The 24,086-nt window shown below is 44.4% G+C and overlaps 1 protein-coding gene across 1 annotated transcript in view; it reads right to left on the bottom strand.

Annotated features, from left to right (window-relative positions):
- RpL10 (ribosomal protein L10) overlaps window positions 1-23,056 on the bottom strand; it is a 210,106-nt gene extending 187,050 nt beyond the window's left edge. Inside the window, exons 1-2 of the mRNA XM_067760018.1 lie at window positions 22,898-23,056; window positions 22,536-22,841 (exon numbers count right to left, since the gene is read on the bottom strand). Of these exons, the coding sequence (XP_067616119.1) occupies window positions 22,536-22,841; window positions 22,898-22,920 (329 nt within the window). The 5' untranslated portion in view covers window positions 22,921-23,056. The remainder of the gene's footprint in view (window positions 1-22,535; window positions 22,842-22,897) is intronic.
- Window positions 23,057-24,086: the final 1,030 nt, after the last annotated feature.

The raw sequence follows: 24,086 nt of genomic DNA, 5'->3' as shown, positions 1-24,086 counted from the left end.
GACTCGGATGTTGAGATGTCGAAATAACCCCCTCCTCCCCTCTTTTTCTTTTTTACTTTTAGTTAAAACCTTTGCTCATTTTTACCAAATGCACTTTGGCATACTGCAATAGAATATCAAAGGACTTTTCAATAGCTCACACGAATTACAACTCTTAATCAAAGAGCACTCCCCATCATTCATAGCGCTGCAGGAAACGCACCTACCATGCAACAAAACCGCAAATATCTCGAATTCGTATACACACTATTTCCACAATTTACCCTATAACACCTCTGTCAAACAAGGTATCGCGGTTCTTGTCAAAAAAGGCATCCCACACAAATATATCCCTGTTCAATCGCGACTTTGTTCAATCGCCATTGAAATCGATTTCGGCTTCAGATTTACTATGGTGTGTGTATACATCCCTCCACAGCAAACGTTCAATCTAGATGACTTAAGGGGATTAGTTCCTACTTTCAACACCCACGTCATTATAACAGGTGATTTTAACTCGTGGAGTCCGCTATGGGGTTCAGATGTAGCAAATCAGAGGGGAAGGATACTAGAGGATCTAATTCTCACAGAGAACCTCGTCGTCCTGAACGACAATGCGCCAACCCACTTCTCGTCGCACAAAACTCTAACTAACGTAGATGTTACAATGTGCTCGGCCGCAATTGTCCCAAAATTCACTTCATCAACACTAGAGTGCTTACACGGTAGTGACCACTTCCCTGTAATCACAAAATGTATGGTCGGCAGCTCAACCTCTGCTCGCCCCAAACCGAAATTCCAAACGGATAAAGCAGACTTGTCCAAATTTCAAACAATAGCCTGCCAAACCATTGTCGAAGCTAAAAAGTCGAATAACGTCAACAAAGAAGCCGCTACTCTGCACAGAGCCATTCGTACAGCTGCGCACTTTTCAATTCCGCAAACACATTCAAAGCCTCTTAAAAAGATTGTCCCATACTGGTCTAGCACCCTCTCCACACTAAGGGAACAAAAAAAGAATATGTGGTACATTTATCGTAAAAGCCGAACAGAAGCCAACTTGTTGAACTATAAAAGAGCCAATGCTCTATTTAAAAGAAAAATGAAAGAAGCCAAGCGCAAAAGCCTCGAAAAGTCTACAGATTCACACTTCATCAAATTTATAGAAACTAACAGTGGGCCCATTTACGAATCAGATAAGATTGCAAACCATTTCTCAACTTTATGGTCAGATTATTCGAAAGACTCGAACTTTCACAAAGATTTCACGGACCAGAAATATGTTGTTGTAAACGAAAATATCATATGCCTTATTCATCAATTAATAAACAAATTGAATGTCCTGTAACAACTTTTGAATATGACCTCACAATTGCCACCATGTCTGGTAAAGCACCTGGCAGAGATAGAATATCTTACCCTATGCTCAAAAACCTCCCTATCCAGGTCAAAGAAAGAGTTGTCGACCTCTACAATAGTATAATCGATCAATCAGATGTGGAAACATGCAGTTGTAATATCAATACTCAAAAAAAAGGACTGCGTCACGAAGGTTTCTGGATATAGACCGATCCTTGCCTGTTTAAGCAAGGTGCTAGAACGAGTCATCCCGAAGCGGATTATGTGGTTTGCACTTAGAAATAAGTGCATTAGCTCACACCAGACCGCGTTCAAAGAAAAGCAAGGAACAATGGACGCACTCCTTGTTTTTGACAACTTTATCTCTAACGGTGTATCAACCAAAAATCATGTTTTCACTCTCTTCCCTATCCGTTGTTTAATGTGTTATAGCATTTGATGAAATTAATAGTATATTCACTAATTACAAAATGATATCTCACGTCATCTACGCTGATGATGTGCTTTTATTCACAAAATGCAAAGAACACTCTCTAGTACAGAAAGATTTTAATGACATCCTTGTAGACAATTCCATCTGGTCAAAGTCGTCAGGTGCCTCTCTTGCACATGAAAATGTAAGATATTCCACATTTGTAGAAAGCACATCTGCCCATCTATAACTTTAAGCTTAAATAATGTAAATATTTCCAATAGTTCTAGTCTAAAATGCCTTGGAGTTATTTTTGATAAAAAGCTTACGTTTAAGGACCATTGTAAATATCTAAAAGAATGTCTAACAGTACGTCTCAATATTATAAAATATATTTCGTCCAAGCACTGCTTGGTACACACTGCAACACTAATAAATATCACAAAGGCACTAATCTTAGACTACGGACTAGCCATTTACGGACATTGCACAAAAAGTAACCTAAAACTAGATACACCACCGTACCACACAGCACCTCGAAGAAGTATCCCTGCTTTTCCTACGTCACCACTAAACTGCATACTGACAGAAGCAGGACTTCCATCTATAAGTGAGCGAGTAAAGCACAGCACGCTAATACTCATCCCGAAAGTACTGTACGGCAATAACTGTTTGATTTACAATTTATCAGCAGCCGAAGCCAAAAGAAAGAGGTAACTAAGGCAACCCTCCACGATAGCAAAGTGTGTGTTGTTGGCCAGAGAGCTGGGCTTAAACTCCACCCCTATATAGAGAAAATCAAATTATGCAATATTTCGGTGTAACTTAACTTCGCAAACTCTCTCAAAACATCAGCAAAGCAGTAACAAAAAATAACCAAAACATAGCCCTAGCATACACATCCAACTCCACACTAGCGAATACATTTACGCGAACAAAAAGCTCGACCGATCAGTGTGTCTCGTGTAAGGGATTGTTGCATCGGACAGGTTGTTCTGGGCTAGACCCCAAAACCATACGTCCACGTAACTTTTATAAATCTTTTGTGGCTCCTTGCTGTTCACGTCCTAGGACGTCCCGTAGTCTGCGCCTCAGCGCCCCCTACCTTCCAGCAGCCCCACTGCTCAGCAAGCCACAAGTACCCACTGCTACCCGCACCCCACGGCACCACCAACTCAAACGGCCGCTCCCACTCATACCTACAACCTCCGTAGTATAGTCGAGAGCAATGCCGAGCATCAGCCCCTGCCCCCGTCTTCTTCCCCTTCTTTTCCGGCAGCAATCGTGTAGGTCAGGGAACAGATTCTTGGTCCCTACCTCCTTTTGCACCGTTTGCCAGCACAGAATATATATGTTTGCGACATCCGCCCAATGCAGCTCCTTCCTTGGACGGTGCAACTTTCCTAGATGTTCTGGTCTCCGCGACGACAACCCCCGACGGGTTTCATAGCGCCATGTTGCCAGGCCGCAAAGCCAAATACACCGGGTACTCCAATGCTTACCCAAGGAGTAGAGTCCCAGGCCCACAACAGCAGCCGCGGCCTAGCCTTTCACAACCCAGGCGTAGTCCGTCACTTACTCCTAGCGAAGACAGTCACCTTGTAGCGGTGCAGGGGCTTACGCCGATCGCATTCGATACTAATTGGTCAGACGGGAGCGGGTCAACCGCGCTCACCTGACAGATGTGGTCGAATGCGATCGGTAACCAGGAACTGTCACCTCCTAATCCAGGGTGTCATGCGTCACCGTGCCCATTGGACTGGTTTGCAGCCAGGAGGTCCACAACACCGGCTGTATTATAACGGCGCCTCCCCAACACCGGGCCACCTTGGGGAGTAACCATGGCCTTACCGCGTCAAGGGGCTCTGCCGCGGCGGACCAACCCAGTTCCCCAAACTAAAGCAGAGACAACAACGCTTGCCATGTCAAGCAAGTTGTCGTAAGGAAAAGATGATGGACAACAACAACAAAAAAACCAACAACAACAATAACAAAAAAGCACAACAAAAAAAACGGGCTCCAGGAAGAGCAGCGGGCAGAGAAGCAGCAGGCCACGCACGTACTCCAGGCAATTCCTGGAAAGCCTCACGAGAGAGTAGGCAATGCTCTTCTTAGAGCATCAGAGGGACGAATCTCCCTCCACTAGCACTGGAGTATACAGGGAACCGGCTCTCAAAACCGCGAACCCCGAAGAGCACTCCAACCAGGAAGCAGAGAAACCCGCGATCCCCAGTGGACCCCTATCCACTGGTGAGCAGCGCGGGCAAGTCAAACAAGGTGAGCAGAAGGCGGCGGCAGGAAACAAACCCGCGATCCATGGAGGGCGCAGTACCTCCATTGCGCAGCGCGGGCCGAAAGAGAAAACAACAGAGTTAACTGCAAGAGAGCGAGAAAAGCTGACAAAGAGAGGCTACGACGGTGCATCCAAGCACGAAAACCACCACCCTAGCAGTCCCTCTAGAGGAACGAGTAAGTCTAGGCGTTCACCGTCGGAGCATGACTCCAATAGCAGCTCACAGAGCACCTATGAAAGGTCCCACGAAGGGAAAAATACAGAGCGGAACCCGGAGGAGTGGAAGCGGCCTAACAGAAGGCACAACAGAGGCAAGCAACCTGCACTTCCACCACGGGGCAGTCCAGGAGCGCTGGATGACAAGAGACGCTTTGGACTTAGTGGGGCTGGGGTAAAAAGATACCTCCGATATCTAGAGGAAGGCCTGTCGCCCAGGGAGGCAAGAGCCAGGGCAGATGAGCGCAGGCATGAGCTAGACCACGGGCAGAGAAAAGCCAATGCTCAAAGTGGAAGCAAAGAAGGAAGGAGAGCACAGCCAGCGGCAGCTGACCAGCATGCGCCCGCTCCCGCTGAAAAGCGCAGGATTGGGCAAATTACGCCGGAGGAAACTCCGAGCTCAAAAAGGCAACGGGCCCACGCTCCCAGGAACACTGCACCCACGGGCAGGGAGATTCAAGCCAGGTCGACTGGGGTACCTGCTGGGATGGCACCAAGGCAGCAGAGCTATTCGGAAGCCCTTAGGGGTATCCGAATGGCTGTTCTGCCCAGTAACTACCCGGCGGAGGCCCTAAGTCAAGAAGACCTGACGAATATCCAAGAGCTCATAATGGACGGAGTGTTCAGGGGATGTGGGCATGCCCTAGTTTTTTGCGGGGTATACTTCCGAGCAGGGCTGCTCCTCGTGGACTGCGAGGACGAAAAAACAGTTAAATGGCTCGTTGAAGTAATACCGACGCTTGAGGAGTGGACAGGGCCACAATTATGCACGAGACGCGGGGATGAAATACCGCCAACGCATAATGTGACTATGTTCCTCCCCAGAAGTGCGGAACGCCCAAAAGAGTTTGCGTTACGGCTCCTCGCCAACCAAAATGAGGGCCTCAGGACGCAGAGATGGCGCGTCATAAATTGTAGCGCAGAGGAAAGAGGCCTACGTCTCGACGTAGGCATAGACGAGGAATCGTATCAAATCATACGCAGGAACGGGCTTAAGCTGCACTATAGGTACGTCCTCGTCCTAGTGAGACCCTGGAGGCAGAGGCAACCAGGGAATAGTGTGCAGCCGGAAGACAAGGCGGAGGCAGAGGGCACCGACAGAGGCGAGCTGTCGGACGAAAACATGACGGACGCGAGCACCGATACCATCAGAGCTCGCGAGACCACAAACCCTCCCACCGCAGCAAGCAAGGACAAAATCGTGCAGCCTGGGGATGAAAAAGAAATCCCCACCACACAAGAGCTCGAGGGCCTCGACCTCCAGGAGCTGGAGCTGAATAGGCGGGACGAAAGCGAGAGCGGATTATCGGATGAAGATGATCCGATGAGGCCGGCCGGGCCAAAATTACCGGCACAAGCATAAAAATAGCCCAGATCAACCTCCATCACGCCATTGCAGCCTCGGCTGTACTGGTGAGGAGGTTCGCCTCGGATGATCTGGGCATCGCCCTCATACAAGAACATTGGGCTTACAAGGGACAGGTGAGGGGCCTTAATGTAAGTAATAACAAAGTTATTTGGGATCTCTCACAGCAGAGACCAAGAGCATGTGTAATGCTTAAGTCAAACATTAACTATTTTTGCATTACAGAATTTTTAAGCCGGGATCTGGTGGCGGTGCAGATCGAGGCAAAGGTGAATGGAGACAACACCAGCATTGTGCTGGCCGCAGCCTACTTCCCGGGGGACGACAGCACAGTCCCTCCAGTTAACGTGCAGAAGCTAGTGGAACACTGCAGAAGAGCGAAACTTCCGTTGGTCATAGGAAGCGATGCTAACTCCCACAACACGGAGTGGGGCAGCAATGATACCAACCAAAGGGGTGAGTGTTTACTAGAATATATGTATAGTCAGCAACGATTTGAATATATATAACGTCGGGAGCAAACCGACGTTTGTCACGAGAGTCAGGGCAGAGGTCCTAGATATAACACTTGGCAACAACCTGACTGAGAATATGATCTCGAAATGGAGAGTCTCAGAAGAACCCTCCCTATCGGATCATAGGATCATAAGGTTTGAGCTGGGTGCTGTATCGGGGCAATACAGCCCTAAAAGAAATCCCAGGAAAACAGACTGGGGCAGCTATAAAAGTATCATAGAGGCTAACACGGATAGTCTCAGAAATAAGAGCAGAAGCACTAACTGTACTGAGTTAGAGGGCAGGGTAGATAGGGCAAATCAGATAATGATAGATGCCTACAACTCCAGTTGCCGAGTCTCCTTAGTTAAGGGTAAGAAGGCAACCCCCTGGTGGTCGCATGACCTGACACTACTAAGGAAGAAAGTCAGGAAACTCTTTAACGGGGCAAGAAGAACCGGCAACTGGGAGGAATACACTCAGAATCTAACAAAGTACAATAAAGAGATAAGGAAAGCTAAGAGGGAAAGAAATTTTCAGAAATTTCTGCGAGGGAATTTCTAGCACACCTGCAGCGGCAAGGCTCCACAAGGCCCTAGCCAAAGAGCAGAGGGAGATTAACTTAGCGATTAGGCTTCCAGACGGTACCTATACCGGAACGGTGGAGGAGCGAGCGAGGGCCCTGCTACACACGCATTTTCCGGGTGCCTCTCCGCAAGTATCGGAACCTGTGTTCCCCAGAGTGAAACCAACCCCATCAGACTGGCAACTGGCCAACTCCCTCTTCATTGAGGCCAGAGACAGATGGGCAGTGGAATCCTTTGAGAAATACAAATCTCCGGGGGTGGATGGCATCTACCCGGTGCTAATGCAGCAAGGGACACAGATCATCCCACATCTGGCCAGGATCATGAGAGATAGTCTGGCACTGGGATACATACCCATGATGTGGAGAAGAGCAAAAGTGGTTTTCATACCAAAAGTAGGAAAAAAGGACTATTCGCAGGCAAAGTCCTTCAGACCAATAAGTCTAACTTCCTTTGTCTTGAAGGCAATGGAAAAGATATTGGACCAAGAAATCAGGTCGAACGCCCTCAAGAGCTGGCCCTTACATCATAGCCAGCATGCGTACAGAGCGGGTAGGTCCACGGACACAGCTCTGTACCAATTAACATCTGAAATACAGAGAGCATTCGAAACAGAGGAAACAGTGATTTGCGCTTTCCTTGACATTGAGGGTGCCTTTGACAACACATCTCATGAAAGCGTAAATATAGCACTGCAGAGAAGAGGAATTCAGATGCCTATCCAGAGATGGATTGACAATCTACTCCGCACAAGAATCGCTGAAGTCCATGTAGGCAACAGCGCAGTTAAGGTTAATACCACGAGGGGGTGCCCTCAAGGAGGTGTTCTATCACCCCTTCTGTGGAGCCTAGTAGTGGACGAACTCCTGCAAAAGCTATCTGACAGTGGCATAAGATGCCAGGGATACGCTGACGACATCGTCATAATTGCAAGGGGTAAGTTCGAGAGTACGTTCTGTGACATAATACAGAGAGCACTGAATATTACGAAGGGATGGTGTGCCAGTGTGGGGCTGAACATCAACCCATCTAAAACGACCATCATCCCTTTCACCAGAAGAAGGGCCCTACCGGCCCTGAGAGCAATTACAATAAATGGCGTGGCACTAGAACAGGGAACCGCGGTGAAATACTTGGGGGTCACTTTTGACACCAAGCTCCTATGGAAACAGCACTTCGACTCCATGAGAGCTAAGGCCACGAGGTCCATCATGATATGCAAACGTCTAGCAGGCAAATCATGGGGCTGTAGCCCGCATGTGCTAAGATGGATGTATACCATGATAGTAAAACCTATGATAACATACGGTTCGATAGCCTGGGCATCGAAAACAACTCGGGCGACGACGAGGCAAGTGCTGTCAAAACTTCAGCGACTGGCATGTGTATGCATCACGGGAGCTATGCGCACATGCCCTACAGCAGCGCTGGAGGCTATCCTTGATCTGACCCCGCTGCATATATCAATAGAGCAGTCAGCCAAGAGAACCCTCCTGAATATTGCTAAGAAGGGCTCGGGCATAGGTAAAGTTATATCGTCCCGAAACATGGAGGAATTGAGAGAGAAGATCCCAATCTCTCAACTCCCGAGGGATGATATCAGGCAGATAGTCTATGAGAGAAGGTACAAAGTAGAATTGGGAGACAAGGGTACGTGGGAGGAAAGCAGAATTGTGTACATTCATCAGCTAAATAAAATAGTATGGTACACAGATGGCTCGAAGACGCCAGAGGGGATTGGATCTGGAGTCATTGGACCCAGAGCCAAGATATCAACGCCTCTGGGAGCACACCCGAGCATTTTTCAAGCGAATACTCCAACGAAACAATTGCCATACTCAGTGACAGTCAGGCCGCCCTCAAGGCGATCTCGGCGTCTGAAATAAAATCAGCACTAGTACTTGAGTGCGTTGAAAAGCTAAATCGACTAGGAGCACACAAAAAAACTGTTGTTGGCCTGGGTTCCTGGCCACCGGGGAGTGGAGGGCAATTAGCAAGCGGACAGCCTGGCAAAGGAGGCAGCAATGACACGACCTATTGGTCCTGAGCCGTTCCTGCCAGTAGGCCCGCAGGAAATCAGAGGGCATCTACTATTAGAAGAAAGGGATAAGAACACTGGCGCAATATGCCAGGCTTGAGGCAATCTAAGTTACTGCTGGGGGGCTACAACACAACTCGATATAGAGCATTAATGGGTCTGTCGAAAGATAACCTGAGGATCCTAACAGCTATTCTTACAGGGCACTGCAGACTGAACAGCCACATGCAGAAGCTGGGCATCCTATCGAACAACACATGCCGATTTTGTGATCGATCAGCGGAGACGGCGGAACATATACTCCTGGAATGTGACGCAATCTCAAGACGTAGGGCTAAGTTTTTGGGCTCACCATGGCCAGAGCACTCTCACATCAAATCCCTCAAGCCAGGTGAACTGCTAGGGTTCATCAGAGAAGTCGGCTTGGATGAGGTGCTGTGAAGCAGTTGAGGGCACAATAGACCAATAGTCGCAGTGCGATCCTCAATTAATTATCTATCTACTCCTAGAGTAGCGACGTCTTCCCCGTTGCACTTCAGAATTCGGCAGTTAAACTGTAATGGATTAACTGGGAAGATCACGGATATAGTCGATTTCATGAAGCGGCACAACATCCGCATTGCTGTGATTCAAGAGACCAAACTCACAGCAAGATCTGCTCTGCAGATTTGTTCTGGGTATAATGTCCACAGAAAAGATCGCGAGAGCGGAAATGGAGGTGGCCTGGCGTTTATCATATATCACTCTGTGCAATATCATTTATTTGATACCGACATCGGCCGCAGGGACAGTGTCTTAGAACGACAAGGATTATCTATCCGGTCAGGCGATGCAAATCTAGAAATCATCAACATCTACATCCCTCCTGTCACCTGTTGGCCCAGTGGATACCGCCCTGATATCAGCGGCGTACTCACTGGAAACAATCGCATTATCTTAGGCGATTTCAATGCCCATCATGATCTATGGCATTCAAACTTGCGGGTGGACAGTAGGGGTGAGATGTTAGCGGATCAAATAGAAGAAACGACGTTCTGCACTATAAACGGAGACGCCCCCACACGTATGGTAGGACGCTGTCACAGCTCGCCGGATACTTCAATCGTGAGCGCAGAACTCGTAAACTGCGTCAACTGGCAGCCGATGGTAACATTGGCATCCGACCACCTGCCTATACCTATTTCGCTCGAGCGTCCCGCCGACTTCATCGTAGCAGAAAAACGCACTTTCATTAACTTTAAAAAAGGAAAGTGGGACGAATGCAAATCCCTTACAGACAGCAGCTATGCTGCCCTCCCTATCCCAACTGATGCCCGCCAAGGGGAGCGTGCTTTCCACAAGGTCATTTAATCCGCCCCGGCTCGTTTAATTCCCGCCGGTAGAATTCCCGAAATTCCACCCTGCTTCCCGGCGGAGGCCGCAAGTTTAGCGAGAGAACGTGACCTTATAAGACAACTCGATCCCAGCGACCCCCAAATAAGGGATATAAACCAACGCATCAGATTGCTTGTGGATGAGCACAAGCGGGCGAAATGGGAGGAGCACTTAAGCGGTTGTAACCCCTCTGCCGGTGTAGGTAAGCTTTGGTCCACCGTAAAGTCCCTATCGAATCCGTCTAAGCACAATGACAAAATTTCCATCGCCTTCGGCGATAAAGTGCTGTCGGATGTGATTCGCGAGCGATTTCTGCTGGCAATATATAATGCATTCTACGGTCGACAAAGATAGACGGGGGGCCAACAGACACGCACATAAACATAAATTCAGCGCGTCTCCCCCCCCCCCCCCCCCCCTCCCTTTCATAATGACCTCAACGTCTATTATCAGTGATCCAGTGGTGTTGCCTGAGGATGTTTATCATCCAGCACTTTCAATATACCTGGATTGCCTCAGTTTACCGGTGCGGAATACTACTGATTCGCATGTATCTTCTCGCCTGTTTCTGTTTAGGAAGGTCAATTGGTCTTTACTAATCGATGAAGGCTCTAAAATAATGTGGCCTGAGTACGACGGAGATATTGAAGCGAGCTCCATTCATTTCACCAACGTTTTACATGCACCATTTCTCAAATGTGTGCCTTTTTCCAAAACCTCTTCAGCACCTCCAGATACTGCTTGGAGCTCTAGAGAACTTAGCTATCAAAAAAACACGCTTCTTCAAGCGTTTCAAATTATCTGGTTCTAATAGTGATTATGCTGCATATTCCATCTTGCGCTTTAAGTACAACACGCTACAGATAAGATGCTATAAGAATTATCTGATGAAGATTAAGCACAGGATCTCTTCCAATCCAAAATCATTTTATTCCTTCGTCAACTCCAAAAGAAAAAATAGTGTTTCCTTCTGTAATGAAGTATAACGATCAGATTTCTAGTAATGACTCCGAGATTGCAAATATGTTTGCTGAATTTTTTAAATCTAATTATTCGACTATCCCTGACTCCCCTCTGGTGGATTAACAATATATGTTACCTTCATTTAACTCAGTAGGTATCCCATATACTCATACAGATGAGGTACTAAGGCATCTGGAAAGTCTGAAAATTTCCTACTCCAGTGGACCTGATGAAATACCATCTGTTGAGCTAAGAACTTGCGCTCAATTTCTTTGTGAACCCCTTACCTGTATTTAATGCCTCTTTGAGGCAAGGGATATTCCCTACGATGTGGAAGGAGTCATTTATAATACCACTTTATAAAAGTGGGAGTAGATCTTGTGTCACAAACTATAGAGGAATAGCCAAACTTTGTGCTATTCCAAAACTATTTGAATCAATTGTCACAAAATAACTGGCTTTTACAGTATCTTCAGCAGTGGACCTGTCACAACATTGCTTTTGCAAGGGTAAGTCCACTGTGTCTAACTTGCTGGAGTTCACTACCCTTGTATCCAATAACTTTAGGACGAACTGCGAAGTTGATGTCATTTACACTGATGTCAGTAAGGCGTTTGATATAGTTTCCCATTCATGGCCGGCTCTAGGGCCAAGGGACTTAAAAAGCCCAGTCACCAAGACAAGCGCTGGGATGCCCATCCTGCGCAGGAATGCCTCCTCGCCGATTAGGTAGGGGGGAAGTGTCTGCGGAGGACTGGGCGAAGCCGCAGCGTGATCTTGCTTCGGCGAGACAAATGTTGCCGGACTGATGAAACCTCGAAAGGTCCATGGATGAATCCAACCCCACGGCACCGAAAAGGGCCAAGACAATGGGAGGCTGGACGCGGATTACGGACGCCGCAATTGCCAAGGGTCCGCAGTTCATTGGCATTATAGACGAGAGCAGCAAAGATGGCAGGATCCCTCCCCCAGCGGGTTAGGAGGTCAGAATATACCCGCGGTAGGTATGCCTGTCGTAAGAGGCGACTGAAATACCAGATTCAAGGGGATGTGTAGCGCAACTCTTCAGGTTGCCAGCGCAATATACAGCTTCTCCAAACCCAATTGTCAACCTCACCTATCCGAGGCGAATCCTGTTTCACTAACAGACGAGGCTCTGGCGACCCCAAGCTCCTCATGGAACTTGTGGGTGGGGAGGGAGGGATGGCCTGAAGGTTTAATGTGGCCATATAAATCGTTCCCGAGATGATCGGGCTAGCACTTTAATGGCGCTGTGTTACCGGAGCGTACCGGATCTGTATCCGGCAAAGAACCATCACAGCGATAACACTCCCCAAAGCCTTCGGGGAGCAATCTTATCGCTACAAAACAACATGGCAGGATCCCGAAACAACAGTGTAAGTGGATCGAGGCCGCGCTCGCTACGGTGGCCGTTAAGGTTAAGAGAGACAACCCTGGTCCACCGCCATCTTATACCGATGCAGGATGGTTCCAGGGCAATGTCAAGCTAATTGCCTGTGACGACGCCAGGCCGCCGTCACTCTGATAGGGGAGGTATATCCGGGCGCGCGCCTCAAGGTAGTGGAGGCGCGTGATATCCCCTCACGACCAAGGGCTCGAGCCTGGATTCCAGTGACGCCAACGGATCCAGCTGACATCCTGGGGCTGCTCCAAGAGTACAACCCGAATCTACCGACCAAGAACTGGAAGGTGGTCAACGTGGAGAAATCTGAACGAGCCACGATGCAGATAGTCCTGTTGCTCGACAGCGCTAGAGTCGAAGCGCTGAAAAAGCAGAACTTCAAAGTAAGCTACGGCTTCAAAAATATAAGCCTTAAGGTTTATAAGACTGATGTCGAAGCCTTGGTCAACCTTCAGTCTCCCACGGAGGTGGTTGAACTACCCCCCCCCCCCCCCCCCCCCCCCCCCAGTGAAGACGAGATGGAGGTAGACGAGGGCGAGGAAGGTAGTGGCTACGCTTCGTCAGGCTCGGCTGGAAGCTTGGCTCTCAGGAGGTTGTACTATGAGGGTAAGCTTCTGGGGGATGGCGAACCGGATGCGTTGCTCACGGAAGAAAGCGCAAACGTTTTATGATCAGGGTCCTCCAAATTAACCAGCATCATTGTAAAGCAGCATCAGCTGCACTCATACTGCACCTGTCATCAGGTGCTGAATTTCAGAGAGTTCGTGAGAGCAGCAATTCCACGAAATGACTTCATCCTACTCGGAGGCGATGCCAATGCTCACCATGCCCAGTGGGGCAGCATTGATACAAATGAACGAGGTGAGTCTTTATTTAACTATCGTTTAGGCACTAATCTAAGTATATGTAATAGGGGAAATGACCCCACCTTCATTACGAGGAACCGCGAAGAGGTCCTTGACATAACCCTTGTCACAGATTCTTTCAGTAACCTGATCGTTTCATGGAGAGTTCTAAAGGAGCACTCCTTTTCTGACCATAGATATTTAAGCTTTTCTATACCGCAGGCGCACACAGGTCCTAAGTACATACAAAATATTATAAGAACGAACTGGAGCGAGGAGGAGCTGGACGTGCTTGTAAATAATTTCAGTCAAAAATGTAGGAATGCTTTAGATAGCGCTTGCCCGACTAAAAAACTCACAAACCACCATGGTGGTCGTCCGATCTTGATAAGCTTAGGAAGTCATGTAAGGCGGCCTTTAATAAAGCAAAGCATGACGGACACGAATCCTCATGGGCTGCTTATAAAACGAAAACAAATATATATAAAAAAGCAATCCGAAACGAAAAGCGATCCTCCCGGAGGGATTTCTGCGGCAAGAGTGAATCCACATTCGCGGCCTACCGCTTAAGGAAGGTGCTATCGAAATCTCCAACTCAGCTAAGTTACGTTCAAAAGCAGGATGGGCACTGGACGGACTCCAGCGCTGAAACCATAAACTTGCTTATGGATACACACTTCCCAGCAAGCGCGGGCGTGTCTTCAAATATTGTTAGCGGAGGTTCACCTAATGATCAGCTAATAAGCGAAATCAAAGATGATAAAGGGATTGATTGGGCTTTACAGACCTTCAAGCCCTATAAATCGCCGGGCCGGATGGAATTTTCCCCGCTCATCTACAGTATATTGCCGAACTTATAAGGCCCTGGATAATAGGGATGTTTATAGGTTGTCTTAGGCTCAATTACGTATAGGCAGGGAAAACCTCCCCCTCTAAACCAAATGTTTATAGGGCTATAAGCTTATCTTCTTTTCTGCTTAAAGCACTCGAAAGACTCCTACCGTTACCGTTACATCCACCAATGTTCTTGTATGTACAAAATAATCAGTGCATAGCCATAACGTAATCCAAAATAGTGGATATATTTATTTTGAATATAACAAAATTGGCTAGACTTAAGGATGAAACCATAAAGGATCGTTGCTAAATAAAAGCTTTTGGATGCCAACCTATGAATCCAACATTTTTTTACATATTGTCTGGGCAATTAGAAAAACCGCCGTTTCGATCCCACATTATTTTATATACCTAATGAGTGTAGTAAAATATGCACGTGTGTATACTTACCGGAGAATTTACATCAACGCTCACATACTATTCGCCCTATAGGTTGCATGTATATATTCGCCTCGATACATAGATCATTCTCTCGCCGCGTACGGACGTGTTTTTAATCGCTCTCATATTTTCACGTATTCTTATATTTTCTTTTACTTTAAATTGCCAAAATGGATGAATATTGTGGAAAGTGTAATAAACTATTTCCAGATCTGGTGACTATAGTCTAGTGCCGTGTAATGGGTTCTGCAAGAGGATTTTCCACAGAGCCTGTAGTGAGGGTATATCGGACTATGAAGTAAAGCTAATCAAGGCTAACCCGCATTTGCTTTACTTGTGTGAAAAGTGTGTGAACATGCCGGACAAGCTATCTAATATTTTGATCGCAATTCTTGTGGCTCAAAAACAAGGTTTTGACATAATTTCCAATGCTGTGTCTAAAAAATTCGATGATTTAAAAAATCATATAATGGACTCTTTGAAGTCATCCAACAAAAACTTAAATGTTGCTGAGTAATACGGTTGTCCGAATGTCAGAAATAGTGCGCTATTTATTTCTGGTCTCCCCATGGCATCCAATAACAACAACTTAATACAAAGCAACCTAATGGATTTTCCCGCTACCCCGCTTGGCACGGAGTTCTCTAATTCCCCTATCGATAATCTGAGAGCTAATGCTTCATCACCTGCACCTACTACTACTCTTACATCTAAACCTGCTGCTATTACCCTGCAAAAATCGTTGGATCATGTGGTCCACTGGAGTACTTACCATTATACTCCACTGTAATGCAGCAATGGACCAACTCATGTTTCTACACGAACACATTCTAAGCCGATCATTGCTCGTTTTTAACGATTGTAATCACTACACGATGTTTATTGGACTGTGGGTACTCCATGGATTACACTGATGTAATGCGAAGCTGGAGTATATGGTCCAGTCCTAGGACATCGCAATGTTAATTGGACCATATTTTTTGTATGAATTGTGGATAATTTTGGAGTACTCGGTTGGTCCATAGCGAGTACTCCATACATGCATGCATGGAGTACTCGCGATTTTTGCAGGGTATTACTCAGCCGCAAACATCGATAATTCTCTCTACTAGTTCTACTACAAAGACAACTTCTACTTTGCCTGGATCTATATCTATATTTAAAAACGGCTCATCTTCTACAGTCTCTCATTCGTCTAAAACTACGTCTACATCTGGAAATACATCAACATCAATTAGTTCCAATTCTACATCTAAAACTAAATCTACTGCATCCACATCTAAATCAACTAAAGCTAACAATCATAAAAATAATTCAAATTTGCTTTCTGATAATTCCAATAAGTCTGATGCTCAAATGGTTGTCAACAATGTGACAAATACTAGTGCAGTGTCGCGCTCTGCTGGCACTGTATCGTATGCAGATGCTGCAGCTAGCTAGTTAATGCAAATGTGCCATCTGTTGATGTTTCCGACAGACAACGAAAGAGTGCATCAAAAGAAATTACGCAAAAATCGCGTGTTGGTAGTGGTAGCAATGACAATGCTGAATTAGATGTGTTTGTGCGGTATAAATGGATTCATTTGTCCTCATTTAAGCCATCGGTCACTTAGGAGAGTATTGTTAAATACATCTCTGATCAATTTGGTATTGGTGCTTCTAATGTCGCTTGTTTTAAGTTAGTAAAGAGAGATGTCGACATTAACACTTTAGTGAGAGTCGCTTCTAAAGTTCGAGTGATTGAAAGTGAATATAGCAAACTTTTCAATGCTCCTCTTTGGCCCAGTAACGTATAAATTAAGCCCTTCCGTTTTTTTCGAAAAGATGTAGAAATTCCCGCGGAGTCATAGATTTGTCCGACACCTTTCATAATGGCCTCAACGTCATGTTAGGGGTATAAATACTAAACTAGTTGATCTTTTTCTCCGTAGTCATGAACTCTGTTATGACGTTTTGGTTTTTACTGAGACGTGGTTGAAACCAACTTTGTTTAACTCTGAGATATTAGCAGATTCTTATGAGATCTTTAGAAAAGACCGACGAAACAGAGTTGGTGGAGGCGTGTTAATCGCCGTACATACCAGGTTCTCTGCTGAGGAAGTGTACTTCGATGATTCTTCTGATGTTGAAATCCTCTGCGTGCGAGTTAAACTTTTATCTTATAAATATTTTGTTGCGTCTTATATTCCGCCCCAGTCAGACATTTCTGTATACTTAAAACATTCTTCCCAATTGTAATTTATATTTGCTATGTCAAGGTCTGTTGATTCTGTCTTAGTGGCTGGCGATTTTAATCTGCCCTTTGTGTCGTGGAATTTTATTGACGGAATGCTAGTTCCCACTGCTTGTAATGTTGTGTTCTACGAGTTTTTAAATGACCTTGCAGACATTGGTCTTTATCAACCTAACAGAATTCATAATAAATTTGGCAAATATCTTGATTTGATTTTTTCAGACGACACATCGAATTGTTCTGTTACTCGATGTGATCCAGTGGTATTGCCTGAGGATGTTTATCATCCAGCACTTTCAATTTACCTGGATTGTCTTAGCTTACCGGTGCGGAACACTACCAATCCGAATGCGTCTTCGCGCCGGTTTCTGTTTAGAAAGGCCAATTTGTCTTTACTAATCGACGAAGTCTCTAAAATAAAGTGGCCTGAGTACGACGGAGATATTGAAGCGGGCTCCGTCCATTTCACCAACGTTTTACATGCGATATTCCTAAAATGTGTGCCTTTTTCCAAAACCTCCTCAGCATCTCCAGCTACTTCTTGGAGCTCTAAAGAACTTAATTATCTAAAAAAAACAAAAAACACGCTTCTTCAAGCGTTTCAAATTATCTGGCTCTAAAAAGGGTTTCCTTCTGTAATGAAGTATAACGATCGGATTTCTAGTATTGACTCCGAGATTGCAAATATGTTTGCTGACTTTTTTAAATCCAATTACTCGACTATCCCTGACTTCCCTCCGCTCGATTATCAATACATGTTACCTTCGCTTAACTCAGTAGGTATCCCATATGTTCATACAGATGAGGTACTAAGGCATCTGGAAAGTCTGAAAATTTCCTACTCCAGTGGACCTGATGAAATACCATCTGTTGTGCTGAGAACTTGCGCTCAATTTCTTTGTCAACCCTTTACCTGCTTATTTAATGCCTCTTTGAGGCAAGGGATATTCCCTAAGAAGTGGAAGTCGTTTATAATACCACTTTATAAAAGTGGGAGTAGATCTTGCGTCACAAACACTTTGTGCTATTCCAAAGCTATTTGAATCAGTTGTTGTGACTCTTCCGGTGTTGAAGTTAGCTTAGATATGTAGAAACTAAACAAAAGTGGGGATAGGACACCACCCTGTGGCACCTCTTGTTTAATTCTCCTTGTTTTTGATGTTTCGTTTCTAAATTTCACCGATGCCTGCCGACCACCCAGATAATTTGCGGTCCACCTTTTAAGACATGGGGGAAGGGTAGACCCTTCCAGGTCTTGCAGTAACGAGCCATGGTTGACCGTATCAAAAGCTTTTGATAGGTCTAGCGCTACGAGTACTGTTGTATGGTGGGGGTATTGATTTACACCGCAATTTATCTGGGTGTTAATGGCATTTAGCGCGGTGGTAGTGTTATGGAGTTTTCTGAAGCCATGCTGATGAGAGGCTAGCTACAAATTTGCTTGGAAATAAGGAAGCAAAATGACTTCAAGCGTCTTTGCTACTGGCGATAGGACTACGGGACGCCCTTGGGCGTGAGCAGCAAGGAGCCACAAAAGATTTATAAAAGTTACGTGGACGTCGGGTTTTGGGATCAAGCCCAGAACAACCTGTCCGATGCAACCATCCCTTACACGAGACACACTGAACAGAGTATGACCGTCCTAAAAAGATTCTTTTCCGGCAGAAGCAACAAAACCATTTCTCAGGACCGGGGTCAGGAGACGGACCCGGATTGGATTCGATGCCTTCCCGTAGTAAGAGAATATGGAGCAGTCCTGCTGCAAGGAGCTACTGGGAGGATGACAATTTGTGGGAGGGACGCAACAAATTAAATGCGGTCACACTGAAATGACAGTCCTTGGCGGGAAAAATCCCGAGTCGCTCCGGTACATAGAACCGACTGCCTTGGGAAGCGATCACGGCTTCTCTCTTGGGCCTCTTCGTACTTGGTAGGTAGAAAGCAAACAGTTGTGTTTAACAATTGCTGGTCTGAATTCATCAATGTATCTTCTGGAGTTCCACAGGGCATTCACCTTGGTCCAGTGTTGTTTCTGCTCTTCATTAATGACCTCCCAAATGTTTTGAAGCGCTGCATACCGCTGATATACGCTGACGATGTCAAACTGGTTATGCCCATTCGCTCACCTGAAGATAGGGCACTTCTTCAATCGGATCTGAATAACCGGGTTGAGTGGTGTGACGTGAACGTCATGTCACTAAATTTACCGAAGTGCAAGTTTATGTGTTTTACGAGGAAATCTTTTAAAACCTCTCACTACATGATAGGCGATTATATCATTAAGCAAGTCACAAACTTTACTGATCTTGGCGTTATAATGGACCTTAAACTGGACTTCAAATTACATATCGAATCGTGTGTGAATAGGGCTAGAGGCACTTTGGCTTTCGTAAAAAGGTGGTCAAAGGAATTCAATGACCCCTATGTCACTAAAACTCTTTTTTTTATCGTTAGTAAGACCTATATTGGAATATGCTTCCATTATCTGGAACCCGCGTTATCAGGTTCATAGCGAAAAATTGGAATCGGTCCAGAAGCAATTTTTGCTCTTTGCTTTAAATCATTTGGCCTGGGATCCATCAAGGAACCTGCCGCCCTATTGCAGCCGGTTAAAACTTTTACAGCTGCCTTCACTACAGAGACGTAGGGAGATGCTTGGCGTTTTACTTATGGTAAAACTATTAAGGGGGATGATAAACAATCCATTTCTGCTTGGCGAGGTGATGTTTAATGTCCCTTTTAAGCCCTCTCGGTATTTCCAACCGCTATATTTAAATACATGTAGATCGAATTTTCAAATGCATGAACATCTTCGTTGTCTGTGTCAAGATTTCAATAATCACTGCAATAATATTGATACTTGCGACACACTTTACAGTATAAATAAATATATACTCACTGCCTTGAACTCATAACTGTTTCAAAGTCACATGTTAAACTAAATATGTTACCTGCTCCAGTTACTTTGGGCGGGTGGCTTGGAATCACGTCCTTTCCAACCTCCCACACATCGCAGCTCTACTATTGTGTGTTAAATATACATCAGCTCTATTCCGACAGCACTGATAATCAATTCTGTTGCTCGGCATCACAGTCCATCCCGATAACTGATTCAATAATATATGTATATACATATTTTATAATATAATTTTGCTCACTATGTATGCTTGTTAATTTTACACTGTAATCCGCATTTATATTCATTCATTCATTCATATTTAGTCTGATTAATTGTAAAATTTGTAGACTAACAAATAAATAAATAAATAAATAAGCGCTTACGATTTACTATTGCATCCTAAAATGTACTTGTATGTAGAAATTATCCCGTGCATGCAACAAACGAGAATTTTTCTTTCAACCAAGCGGAAAAATAAAAAAAAAAATAAAAATAATCAAAAAAAATCTAAAATAATCGAAAAAATCGAAAAATTCAAAAATAAAAATTAATAATTTAGATTACTTTTGATTTTTTTCAATAATTGGAAATATTGATTTTTTTTCTAATGGTAATCAATTAGTAATAGCTTTTTTCGGAAAACAATTGAAATAATTATGTGCCTTTAAAATAGGCATCTAATTAATTGATTACTAATGCTAATACAAATTTAACAAATCTGCGCAAAATTTGTAATAAAAAGTCGCGCAATTAAACACATACTCGTTTTTATTTATACATATTTTGATCAATTCACTGCGTTTTCTTGTATTTTTTGGTAACTTTGGTAAAAGTTTACTTGAGGGGTCGACTGCTAATACGCTACCAAAAATATCGAAAGGTGTCAAAAGAAAAATTTTAGGTAATTCTATACGACAGCATGACGCTGCTAATACGCGTTCAAAAATATCGAAAGGTGTCAAACTACGTGTCTTGTCATCAGTATTAATACCCCGCAACCGGAAAAGACAAATTTTAAGTCGTTCAAAAGATATTAACGAAAAATCGCAAAAGGACCAGCTGGTCTCTCCGAAACCGGGGGTGGGATCCACAGTATTTTTGCGCAGAACACCTGTTGCATTGGCGGCCTTCGGCCTCGCTTATAAAAAAATTACCCAGAGTGGGTCCAACACCGGTTTGGAGATCAAAACTATATCCGCGCAAAACACTTATGTTCATTTTTTTTTTTGTGGGTACACCAACTTTACAACAACCGCATGAAATTCGCCAACTTCAACTGCAAATATCTCCGGACAGACACAATTTTTCTTTTCCGGCGCGGATACGCGTCTTTTGACACCTCTCGATATTTTTGGACGCGTATTAGCAGTGCCACGCTGTCGTATAGAATTACCAAAATTATCCTGGGTAGGTCCAACAACGGTTTGGAGACCAAAACTATATCCGCGCAAAACACTTATGTTCACAATTTGGTAATTCTTTACGATTGCAAGGGACTGCTAATACGCGTCCAAAAATGTCGAGAGGTATCAAACGACGCGTCTTGACATCAGTAATAATAATCCGAAGGCGGAAAATAAAAATTTTAGCTCGTTCAAAAGATATTAACGAAAAACCGAAAAAAGACCCGCGGGTACCTCCGAAATCGGGGGTGGGATTCATAGTATTTTTACGCAGAACACCTTTCTGTGTTGGCGGCCTTCGGCCGCGCTTATAAAAAATAACCCTGGGCTACGCCATGCCAAGTCCGGGTGTGTGGTATAACCGTAGCGGTAATAGTGCAGTTTACGGTATCTGTGTCCGGAGATATTTGCAGTTGAAGTTGGCGATTTTCATGTGGTTGTTGTTGTGTTTGTACCCACAAAAAAATTGTGCATCACCGTGGCTGTAGCCGCCAACGCAGAGAGATGGTCTCCGCAAAAAGGTAGTAGTGCAGTTTACGGTACCCACCCTAAAGTTGGGCAAGATTTTCTAGTGAGGTATCAAAAGACGCGTATTAATCTCGAGATCAATAATGCGAAGGCGGCAAAGAAAAATTGTATCTCAGTCCGGAGATATTTGCAGTCGAAGTTGGCGATTTTAATGTGGTTGTGTTGTGTTTGTACCCACAAAAAAAAAATTGTGCATCACCGTGGCGGTAGCCACGGTTATACCACACACCCGGACTTGGCATGGCGTAGCCCAGGGTTATTTTTTATAAGCGCGGCCAAAGGCCGCCAACGCAGAAAGGTGATCTGCGCAAAAATACTATGGATCCCACCCCCGGTTTCGGAGGGTCCCGCGGGTCTTTTTTCGGATTTTCGTTAATATCTTTTGAACGGGTAAAAAAAAAGTTAACTTCCGCTTTCGGATTCTTGATCTAGACGTGAATACGCGCCTTTTGATACCTCACTCAAAAACTTTGGCCCAAATTTCGATGGGTACCGTAAACTGCACTATTACCCGCAAAAATACTATGGATCCCACCCCTGTTTCGGAGGTACACACGGGTCTTTTTTCGGTTTTTCGTTAATAGCTTTTGAACGAGTTAAAATTTTTATTTTGCGCCTTCGAATTATTAATACTGATGTCAAGACGCGTCGTTTGACACCTCTCGCAAAATTTTTGGTAGCGTATTAGCAGTCGACCCCTCAACTAGACTATTACCGTATATAGGATCGGGGGATCACCCCCTCTGGGTAAAATAACTATATGGATCGGGCCAACGGTTTTGGACTCTCCCGGAATCAATTCTGTGCACAGTCTTGTAAAACGTCACCAAAAATTGTTTCTTACCGATCAGCACCAGCACATGATAACATTTTATTAATGCGTATAACGTGGAAGGGATGAAGACGCATTCGTATGTGGAATTGATCTTTTCCACAATACTTTACCAAATATTTGTTGCAACAAATCCGACCAGCCTCTAAAGCTTCACTACTTAATTGTTCATATTCATCCGATACTAAATGAACACATAGTGGAAAATCTTCAACCGATGCCTTTTTTCTACCAAGATCAAATATACGAATTTTGGGGTCTGGGACACCACGGCAAAATCTTGACTTAGGGTAAGGCTTATTTTTACAATAGCGGTAACTGCAACAATATGAATCGATTTAACGAAATGAGTCATATACAAGAATTTTGCTTACCATCTAGCTGGTCTTCGACCCATTTTTAATCCTCGCTTGCAATATTGTTACGGACAGACACGTACTACTTAATAGAGGAATATCACCGGAAAAGGAAAACCTTTTAGAGATACAAGTTTTATCTCAAAAGCACTAATGCGTTTGCATAAACAAGAAATATTACCACACCCTGAGGGCAAAGATATACGTGCAATAAATATTGTTGTACTTTTAAAACAATCTGCGCTCTAAATCAAATAGCCCCACCCTTGCGTCATGTTAGCGTGCTCCGCCTACCTCACCTAATACCTTGGATTGGTAAATGAGCAGTTAATGGTATCCACCGAAATTAGGGCCTTTTTTTCGAGTGCGGTACCAAAAGACGCGTATTCACGTCTAGGTTAAGAATCCGAAAGGGGAAGTTAACTTTTTTTCAACCGTTTTAAAGTTATCCGCGAAAAACAGGTTTGTGTGATACATATTGTTCCCGCACTTTACAACCTTTTAAACGCACACATCACTTTACTTTTTATATTTAGTATATTAATATAATCTAACTTGTACGAAACAACGAAAAAATTATATTATTTCACTAATTTACCTATAAAATATCAAAACAAATATTGCAACAAATTACTGTCGAAATGAAAACACTTGAAAGTGAAGAGTGTTGCCAGCTCAGCAACGCTGGTAATTACTTTTGTTGTTCTCTGTTAGGATGAATACAAGGCGGTGATGGCTCAACATAAATTTAAATAAACATACAATTTCATTGTTTTTGTAATTTACTGAATATGTTGCAATTTAATATTGTCACGGATATTAGCAGCACTAAGTTATCCCATCACTAAGGCGATGCTAAGGCCATGCCAAGCAGTATTTACGTTAATAATCAAATCAAGTATACACATATATAAGGCAGCCCAGAGAGATGTCACACACAGATGCATTTACTTATACACCTATGTGCGCGCGAGAGACTGTAAACTACAAACATTCACATCAATAATTCAATCTTTATGTATCTACATAAACGAATAAATAATTGCGTCTACACATATGTACCATGTACGAATACGAGCAGCGGAGAGTCAATGCGCAAACACATGCATATATCTGAGAAGTTTGAGAGCTACTGGACTAGTAGATTCTGGAAGCGCCTAAAAAATGTATAAAATTGTGCAATTTTAGTTATAGCTGAGAAGTTTGA

Source organism: Eurosta solidaginis, chromosome 1, assembly GCF_040869045.1.
Source record: "Eurosta solidaginis isolate ZX-2024a chromosome 1, ASM4086904v1, whole genome shotgun sequence".
NCBI classification, from domain to species: Eukaryota; Metazoa; Arthropoda; class Insecta; order Diptera; family Tephritidae; genus Eurosta; species Eurosta solidaginis.
The sequence above is the reverse complement of the archived record's forward strand: the minus strand, read 5'-3'. Positions and strand labels throughout refer to the sequence as shown.